The following is a 9,855-nucleotide window of genomic DNA, read 5'->3' on the forward strand; positions in this document are numbered from 1 at the left end:
CTCATCTACTAAATCTTCAATAAGAAACATACTATTAACCTTGGTTTTTCTTTAGACACATTTAAAGGTATGGTCATTAGTAGTATATTTTTCCCCATACTTAAACATAATTGTTTTGCTTTTCTTTTCTTAAATAGGCCCATAGGAATAAACTTTTGGTTTCCTTGAGAAGTAAGATCTCTTTACTTACTTTTCTCTTATCTATTTTCTATTTTCTATTTTATGATTGATTGCTAGTGTAAAATTGGTTTATGGCTTAGAGATATTAAAGAGTGGATAAATCAGTACTCGTGAGCTCCCACTAACATGTTGTTGCTACCCTAAGTGCTTCCAACTTGAACCTACTTTAAAATGGTTCTTGGCTATCCAAAAGTAGGCTAAAGTAGTGTAGTCTCTTTTATGTACTTACTTGTATACCTCTCCCCAATATCTATAGCCTTAAAGAGAGTTGTAGGGTTTTAAGCCATAATACCCAATGATAAATAAGGATCCAAGACATACATGTACTTACAAAGTTTTGCATAATCACTTATACTCTCAGCATATAAAGTGAGATTAAGGAATGAGGTATGGTATTCATGAATAGTGAAACCCCTTTTTTCCAACCTATATTGGGAAAGTCCCTTTTCTCCAATGGAGAGATAAATACCCATGCCATGAGAATCTTAAATTCTTTCCCTGAATCCACAAGCTGTTGACTTTTCCTTTTGATATACTACCATCGTGTATGAGAAAATCCCTCCAAATATATGGTGACAAGGTGTATTTTGTGGTCATCACTCCTTGGAAAAATGCAAAACTAAGAATCTAGCTTGAAAACCCACTCCTCAAGATCAGAAGGAGATGAAATGTACCCATAGTACTTTGAAAAAGTTACTTTATATCTTAACTTTGATCATAATGATTGCCCATTTGGCCCTTAATGTTTAAATAAGTCCTTTAAAAAGATAGTTGAGAGCTTTGCTACAATCTACCCATAGGTAGAGACATTTTGGTATATGAGAACCCAAATCATGCACTTAAAAATTCAACCCATTTTGGTTTCCTATATAGTCTTCAATGTTGTCCTTGCTACCATCTCTTCCAACCTCTTCTACATGCCACCATTTCCAAAATTTGACTCTATTGGAAGACCAATTTCTGTTGCATGTATTTTGCCATCTTTCCAAAAGACTAACCTTTTTACTTTCGCTTCACAGTAGGCTGTACATTCTCGCTTTTCATACTATAAACTGTCTCACCAAATGCATCTCCTCTTGTATTCTTCTTTGTATGGTCTTTGGGTTTTTGCTCGACCCTTCTCTTCTACCTTAACATCCAACTTTTTAACCTTTGCATAATAAATGTTAGCATGTCATCCATATCTTGCTATGTTTTAGAGAGATATATGACACATTTACAACCATGGAATGTACATATTATGTACGCTACAATAGATTCTCTTGCAACAATCAATTATGAGGGATAATAGACGGTAGCATGAGATCCATATCTCTCTATGTATGTTTTAGAGAGATATATCGTGCATTTACAAGCATAGAGAGATGATTATGGTAATGATGGCACAAGAGAGCTAGAGGATGGTCATGGTCGATTACACACAAATCATGCCAATGCCATCACACATGAAGACAACTATGCCACCACAATTGGTAAATCCAATAATTGCAATGAGTAATATCACAATGCCAGTGGAATCCTAGATAATTATAGTATTATTGTGACTCCTATATGTACCATGCATGACTCTTATATATCGGTTGTCAATTATATAAACTTACATTGTGATTATGTTAAATGATTAAGTATTAAAGAAAGGAATGTGAGGTTCATTTGTGATTTCATGTGTGAATCTATTTTATATTTTAATGCGCATTTGTGTTGATGTACTATTACGAGTGACTAGATTTTTTATTGACAAGATAGTGTCTTTTGAAAGGAGGAACAATGGAGGAGTAGCCGTAGAAAGGATCAATCCAAGTGTTGAATGAAACAATTTGTAGAAATATTCCCCTCATTTGGTAGAACTATGGAGAGTGGGTTAGAACAATGATCAAGTTAAAAAGTGCATGTATAAGTCTATTTATGGTAGTTCAAAAATTGCCCTCGTATAGTCATCTCAACTGAGATTAATAATTATTTCTTTCTCTTCTCTCTATTGATGAAGGGTGCTTTAGGTATCCTGAGACAAGTTGTTCAAAAGCATGACAATCTTCACAACTATCTCAATGTCCTTATCTATGCTAGATAACTATGTGTGATTACAATTTCAAGATTGTTTAAATCCTTAGTCATCCTAGGTTGAGGTTGCATAGTAAACTCAAAGAACTTATTAAGAAAATTAACATGTAAGTGTTTGGAGGCGGCCCCCAAAAGCCTCTGGAGTCTTTCACATGCTTCAATAGTTGAGGGACACCTAGTTACATTATGAATTAAGGAGTCTCCCAAGTGTTCTCCTACAATTCCGAGTGCCTTACAATTCTTAGTATCCCATTTGGTTAGAAAGTTCTCATTCTTCTAGGCTTTTGTGAATTAATATTTCATATGCCCTTTTCCATCTATTCTAACCATACCTTGGATTACTAAGTGTGCAAGAACTTGTAAGTGCCTTCAAATTCCTCAAGAGCCAAGTATTAGACTTCTTGCACAAGATAAGAAATATCATTCTTGCTAATCAAATTAATGTATGACTAGCTAGCACATGATTTTCTTTCGATGTAAGTCATATGCTAGCTGAACAAGGTGCATCACAAGCAACAAGCATGGTATAGTCGTATTGGACCACCATACAGAAATCCTTGTTGTTGCCAATATACATCAAGGATGCTTCTAGCGATTTCAATAAGTTCTTCTATTCATGCTCCTAAAAAATTATCAATAACTCACACCATTTGGAGACAATGTGAGAGAGAAATAAGAAAAAGGGCAACTATATTTTTGTGGGCAATGAAATTCAACATCATGGAGTGTGCCTAAAATGTGATCCTAGTGATGGTGGTGGTATGAACTCATACATGGAATGATGTTGACTTGCCACAACTAGTGCAAGGCAAGTCGGTGCCATGTAGGATGAAGGAGTACACCTACTAGCATACTTATTGTTGTATCAATACCTTGCAATTGAATCATTAGCAGTAGAGGTGACCACTCCACATTGTTGTATAACTTCATCGCTATTAGTTGTGGGGGATGGAGAGTTGTCTTGTGTAAACACCCATGCTGTCGAGGGCCGCTCCCGACCTACCAAAGATGCCCACAATATTAGCAGTAGAGGCGACCACTCCACATTGTTGTATAACTTCATCGCTATTAGTTGTGGGGGATGGAGAGTTGTCTTGTGTAAACACCCATGCTGTCGAGGGCCGCTCCTGACCTACCAAAGATGCCCACAATATTTGTGTCTCGACTACCAGAGGTAAATGAGACTCCGTCCTGGTCCCCAAAGGGACCGTAGGTGCCAAGATTAGTCTCGAACTTCATGGAGGTGAGGGCGGTGTATGGGCCTGTGCTTCCATAGAATCCTCTCACTTGGTGGACCTGCTTTTGTGGATATTGCAAGGTGATCTGCTTTCCAAACAGCATTAAAAAAGTAGTTATAGCTATTAGACCTTTTAACATAAAGTAGTTATAGCTATTAGACCTTTTAACATTAATATCTGTACGCAGGGCGACCAATATATATAGTTATTGTACGAACCAGCAAACACTTATATCCACATGATGATGATGATAAGGATTCTAAATAAGCGACTCGTATCATGTCCTGTATGTACTACTACTGCTAATTGTAAAGACGTCAAATCAGTACGCACGACTGCGTTCTTGCCCTGGGGCAGGCCGTGAAGTGGTCCCCATTCCTTGTAGACACCCCGACCATTCCGTGAAGTGGTGACCCAATACTGTACTTGGATGCCACGGAGGTAATTCTCCGCATGCCATAGCTGAATCTTCCCTATCCCCAGCACGTCGATTACCCGCAGACCCGCGAACATCCTCGCGATGTCGTCGTACTCATAGCCTCCCTCTCCGCCCCACGGCCCCCTGTGGCCAATCCACCACGGCACGGTCTGCACGTCCTGGGCCTGCTGCTTATTGTATGAAGTTCACGTCACGTTACACGTACATTTGTTAGCATATATACATACCTCACTAATCTGATGACTCTCCGCGACAGCCGCAGAAGCGCCAGCAGCAGCGAGCTCAGCTTGATCCCTACTGTGTGCATGCACATTAAGGACGTGATTAATCACTAGTAGTAGTGAGAGCGTTACTATGATCATTGTCAAGGGCGACGTCAATGATGATCTGGTCCCCGGCCCCATGATATATTACCACGACTGCTGCTGGATAGGCGCTGCAAGTGATAAAGCTAGCTAATGTACCTACGTCTGCTAAATATGTCTCGCGTTCTTATGCTGCTGTGGTCGGCCCTTATATACACGTCGTGTGCGCCAAGCAGAGGTACTGTAGTCTGCCACGTTTCTGTTTAAGACAGTTGGTGTAGTGCGCACTAGCTCTACTAAAGCCATATGTTTATATGTTGGCAATTTCGCCATTTTGTGCGCATAATTGCGGTGTTTAAAAATGTTAGGTCCCTCTCCATAGATCTGTGGTGCGCTGACCTGTGTACTAATTATATATTACGAGCCATACTAAACTTCTAATTATTGGCTAGCACAGTACTCTGCCCACTCACCAAATTGGAATTCAAGCTGCAACTGCATGCATGCCGAGTTGCCAATTGCTGCACTTTGGTCACCTAGCACACATGCACGGGCTCCTACATGCGTGGAACGAACCCGACTTCTACTTGCTTCCACTTCCCAACCTGTTTAATTAATCTTCAAAACTTTGTTTCTTGCCCAACTACCGCTATTCTTGCCAATAAAAAACTTATTTTGAATCCCTTCAACATTGTCTTGGTAGGTTCTCTAGAAGGAGCGTCGATACTAGGGTCTTCTCATAGCCTCTCTTAAGGCAAAGTGTAATATTTTCTTACATTGCTATTTTCTTAGCAATACAAGTCAATAGTATTGCTTATCTTGAGCTAATGGGGCAGAAGACCCAATAGCAGTGCTTCTCGAAAAAAGCATGGCTTCTTTACAAGTGTTTTGGATGGCAAATATAAGATTATACGAAAATCAATGCAATGTTGCAAACCCACTTTCCACCTAGTGCATCCTTAGGATGGGATCCTTCTGGCCTCCCTCCACCCGGTCTTCCCCCATGCACCTAATTGTATTTACTTAATCAAGAAATATGTACTACCATGCTAGTTTGACACATACAATTAGCTTCCCTAGGTGTCAAGTTGCACAAGGTTCATTGTATGATCTTTGGTAGATAACACATAAAAAATCAATCATTAAAAAGTGTTTTCCTTTAATTAGGAAAGCTCAACAACTTGTTCACTCAAGAAGGCAATGTAGCACTAAGTCCTTCCTCATGTACTTAAATGATGCGCACCTTCGAGACAACTTATCTAAGAAAATAGGGATAAGCTAAGGGGCTATTATTGTTGTGTTGTCCTTGGCATTTTTATGTTTTTGTGTGTGTAAGAAACTTGAGCCAATTTTCATTCAATGGGATGTATCGCATAGATTCCTTGTTGGGATTGCATGTGATAGTGAGATTTTGTGGTAACGTCTTCTTCCACTTTCAATCCAAAATCTACAAGTTGGGTTAACAAGCCTTTGGTATTATTAAGACAAGATGCAAGATGTTAGTCAAGTTTCACTTCTCGTCTAAAATGCTCCATGAGCAATTAAATATTGGAACTTTTGATTGGGCTCCAAACAAGTTGTTGACCATTGTATCCTTTGTGTAGGACAACAATGATCTACATGATGGATATATGTATCAAGCAACTCCATTTTGATTATCAATTCAGCTTTTTCATCTCTAACTTTCCATGCAACTACTTGATGTGCTTCTCATGGCTTTTGCTCTTTTCCATTGGCAATATTTCAAAGTTCTTTCTTCACAAGGATTAGCTTAATCCTTGTTCTCCATGTGTAGAATGTGCATAATGTGAACTTGGTACTTCATCCTTCACCCTTGGAAGACATAAATGCTAATTTGGGATAGCCAAGAACAATGTTAGAGGCAACTTGATTTTATGGAGCTCTATTTAGCAACATAGGTGACATTAATATTGAGCATCCATAAAAGTATTTGCACATCTCAATGGTCGTTTGGAGAGCTAAAGCTAATGTAAAGGCTTCCTTGCTACATGATAGCATTACTTAATCACATCATGATTAATTTGAGTGTTTGCTTTAGTTCATATGAAAAACACTTCAATTGCACAGACTAACCCTTCCTTCTTGAGTAGGAAGGAGAAGTAGTAGCAATGAATAACGAACATCATAGATAACATAGATGGGACCATATAATGGTAGTAAGATGGCATTATTTCCACCAATATGAATACTAGATCTAGAATGCTAAGAGTGTTGGGAAAGATCTGGCATGAAATTTATGCATGATCCTTACCGCAATTGGGTAGCATTATTGTGATTTCTAGTAACAAAATAATGGTTTGACGAACACCTACAAATAGAAATAGTAAGAGTTATAGCTTTCAACAAATGAGATGTAGCTCATTCATAGTAGTGTTACTTGAAGAGCTACTAGAACAATAGAGGGAGCCCATTTTGAGTCGCAAGGAGTATGATCTTTAGTGAGATGGAACCAATTAAAACCAATGTGAACAACTTGTGAGTATGACATGAGAATATTATTTCAACACACAATGGTATTCCATTCAAAACTCCTCCATTAGAGACCCTTGCTTTATTGATGGGAATAAACATAGAATAAAAATAGTCATTCCTAGTTTATCTCTTTGCAGTCCCTTAGTGCACATCATGGGTTCTATTCTTCAACAAGCTCATGATCACCATGGATTTTCAAAAAGGTCTTCCTTTGTGGAGGCCCCAAAGGGAATTTTCCGTATCCATCAACCATTCCTAACCCTTAATAAGAAAATGATGTCGTCCTGCTATGCGGACATAGTGTGAAAAACCCTAGAGTGCATTATCATATGTCTTTCTTATTAATCTAGAGAGTCAATGTCATATTAGTCATTACTTGGTAAAGAGAAACTCGTTCATTTCAGGGACCTACTTGGAGTACAACAACTAGTGTGAGCTCAAGAAATGGAGTTTGAGAAGGGGGAGGATGAGCTTGATTCTTTTGATCTTAAAACACCTCTATCCATTGAGATTGAGGGTGAAGATAAGAAAGAGCAGATAGAAGATGACTTAAACGTAGATAAAAACAAGAAGAAAAAAGTAGAGCTTAGAGACACTACCACTCCCTATATAAGTGTTTCTGGCTCCAGCACCATGGTATATCTCTTACAAATGTCCAAATGCTCCCCTAAAAAGACTTGAACAAGTTTGGAATAAGCTATGGGACTTATTCATACCTTAGGGTCCTGACTATAATGAAAGCTTGAAGTGAAGCTCTTCTTCTTGGGCCTAACAAGTGATATAAAAGCTTCTTGAGTAATACTTTTTTGAATTGATTATATCTAGCTTTTACAATCACAAGCTATTTTTCTTCTTGGGCCTAAGCAACTGATGAAAGTGCTCCTTGCAAAATACCTTTTTGAATTGATTATATCTAGCTTTTGCAATGAAAGGATTCAGTTTTTTTAAAAAAATCTGATACACAATTTTTAGACATTAGATGTAGGTGACATTGGCAAATATATTATGCAAGAATATTTAGTGCATATAGCTAGAAGGCCACCTAATTTTTTTTCCCTTTGTAACCGTCACTATTTGCGTCGGAAATTTACTCTACAACCATTGCTATAAGCATCACTATTAGCATCGCTAACCCAATTAGCGACGCTAATAGCGATGAATCGATCATGTCGCTAATAGCGACACGAACAGCGATGACGGGGGTAATTTTTTCCATGAATAATTCCATCGCTTTAAACGTCGCTATTGGGTCTATATGTTGTAGTGGTACAAATTTAGACTTTGGATGTTTTCAAGAAGTCCTTATAAACTAAATCCTGCTCTTTTTTATCATAGACCTATTCTCCCAATACTCTCCATTTTTTGTGGATTATTGAGTAATTATTTGCCTACTCTTGATGATCAAAACCTCAATGGCAAGTAATCTAGCCCAAGCTTCCATTCTATAATCTTCAAGAGTTTGTTTTTTTCTTAATGCCTTCATAGCCACTAACTCACATTGGTCTTGCACTGTCTCATATGGTATATGGATTCCCACTTTCGAGGGTATCATCTTGCTCATGGGTTTTCCAAGTCCATTAACTTGATGATACCATTTCTTATAGATTAGATTGAAATTCGCTCTTCCTGTTGAACTTTAGATGTAGTTTTGATATAGCATATCTTAGGCAATAAGCCCAATTAATGCTTTAAGTGGAAGAGAAGTTGGAAACTCGTGATTTGGACTTTACTTAGGACTACATTGGATGAGCATTATATACTCACAAACACCATCCAGAGCTAGTAAGATGTGTGACCTTTAGTACACCGAGCTAATTTAGTTCAATCTATACTCATTTATGGTGCAACATGAGAAAGTGTGGGACCTTAATAGGGCCAATTATTTGTTAGAAATTTGAGTTATAGATTCATCCTAGTCACTAGTTTGACTTTGTGCCACACATGATATAAGCCCCCACCCCCAATCGAAATAAAGAAGGAGAGCCTCGACATGTTGCTGCACAGGCATAGAGAGAGAGAAAGAGAGAGAGAGAGAGAGAGAGAGAGGAAGAAGAAGAAGAAGAAGAAGAAGAGAGAGGGAGGAAGGAGAGAGAGAGAGAGATGGAGAGGGGGAGAGACACCCTAGGAAGGATCTTCTTCTCTTCCCCTCCTTAGAGGGTGTCCACATGAGTCCTTTCTTCTCCCATTGCCAACAAACTCATACCCTATTTCGGGAAGATTATCCTTCAATCACAAGCTCATTTCGCTCCGCAATTCGCCCCCGCTAATAGAGTACAAGGCATGGAAACCTTGTTTGAAGCACGTCTAAATGAGAAGAAAGTTGGGGATTGCAACTAAGGGGAAATTGTCGCATACAAATGCCGATCCCTCAATGAGCAACGAAGCCTCAGGCAAGGACATCACTGCCAATCCAACTATGATACCATTTGTAAGTAATGTATTTCCAAATTAATAGATCCTTGCTATGATTCTCGCATGAGGAGCATTAGACCCATATTATGCCACACGAGAATAGGACATTGAGCAGGATAAAATGCATCGCAAGTATTTGAAGGATTGAGCTTTTGAAATACATGTATCAAGAGAAGTTAATTGTATTTAAATGCTATACGATAAATTCAAAAACAATATATAAGGATTCATGCATTGTCGACTTCCCATCCTTGCAATGGTAGGTGTCCTTTCCTCATTTTGAAGATATATGTTGTAGCTTGCAAGCTTGAAGGATTCCATGGTAAGTACCTTAGTCAAGAATAGAATCGTTTTCGAAGCTCTAGACCTTTGTCCAAGCTCTCACTAATAGCTCATGTTTGATAGATTGAGAATCTTGATGTCGTGCTTAATTAACACAAACAATGGTCATAAGGATTAAAAAGTGAGATGTCTTTGATAGTTATATGTTTATCAATCCTATTCAGGGTTGAGCTAGATGCAAACAAAAAATCTAGGGCAAATGATGAGCTCAAGGATTAGGAAACCCAAATTCAAAGGAAAGACCGATGCTTTTGTACTTGTTGGGAAGAAGGCTTGGTTCTTGATCAACATAAGTGACTACTAGGACTTTTGTCTTGTATAATGTTTGAAACCTTAACATATGCCTTAGTCAAAAGAAGAGTATGTTAAGTAAATTTTACATGGA

General features: G+C 38.3%; 1 protein-coding gene across 1 annotated transcript; it reads right to left on the reverse strand.

Moving 5' to 3' along the window:
• Positions 1–2,725: 2,725 nt before the first annotated feature.
• On the reverse strand, positions 2,726–4,392 carry LOC148037994 (agglutinin-like). Its single transcript, XM_087667841.1, has 2 exons — positions 4,146–4,392; positions 2,726–3,564 (listed from the first exon to the last, which is right to left on the reverse strand). The coding sequence occupies exons 1-2, from the start codon at positions 4,320–4,322 to the stop codon at positions 3,310–3,312; spliced, it is 432 nt and encodes a 143-aa protein (XP_087523967.1). The 5' UTR covers positions 4,323–4,392; the 3' UTR covers positions 2,726–3,309.
• Between the last annotated feature and the right edge of the window lie 5,463 nt (positions 4,393–9,855).

Source organism: Lygodium microphyllum, chromosome 3 (genome assembly GCF_053477565.2).
Source record: "Lygodium microphyllum isolate KBCC chromosome 3, Lygodium_microphyllum_v1.1.10, whole genome shotgun sequence".
In the NCBI taxonomy this organism is placed as follows: Eukaryota; Viridiplantae; Streptophyta; class Polypodiopsida; order Schizaeales; family Lygodiaceae; genus Lygodium; species Lygodium microphyllum.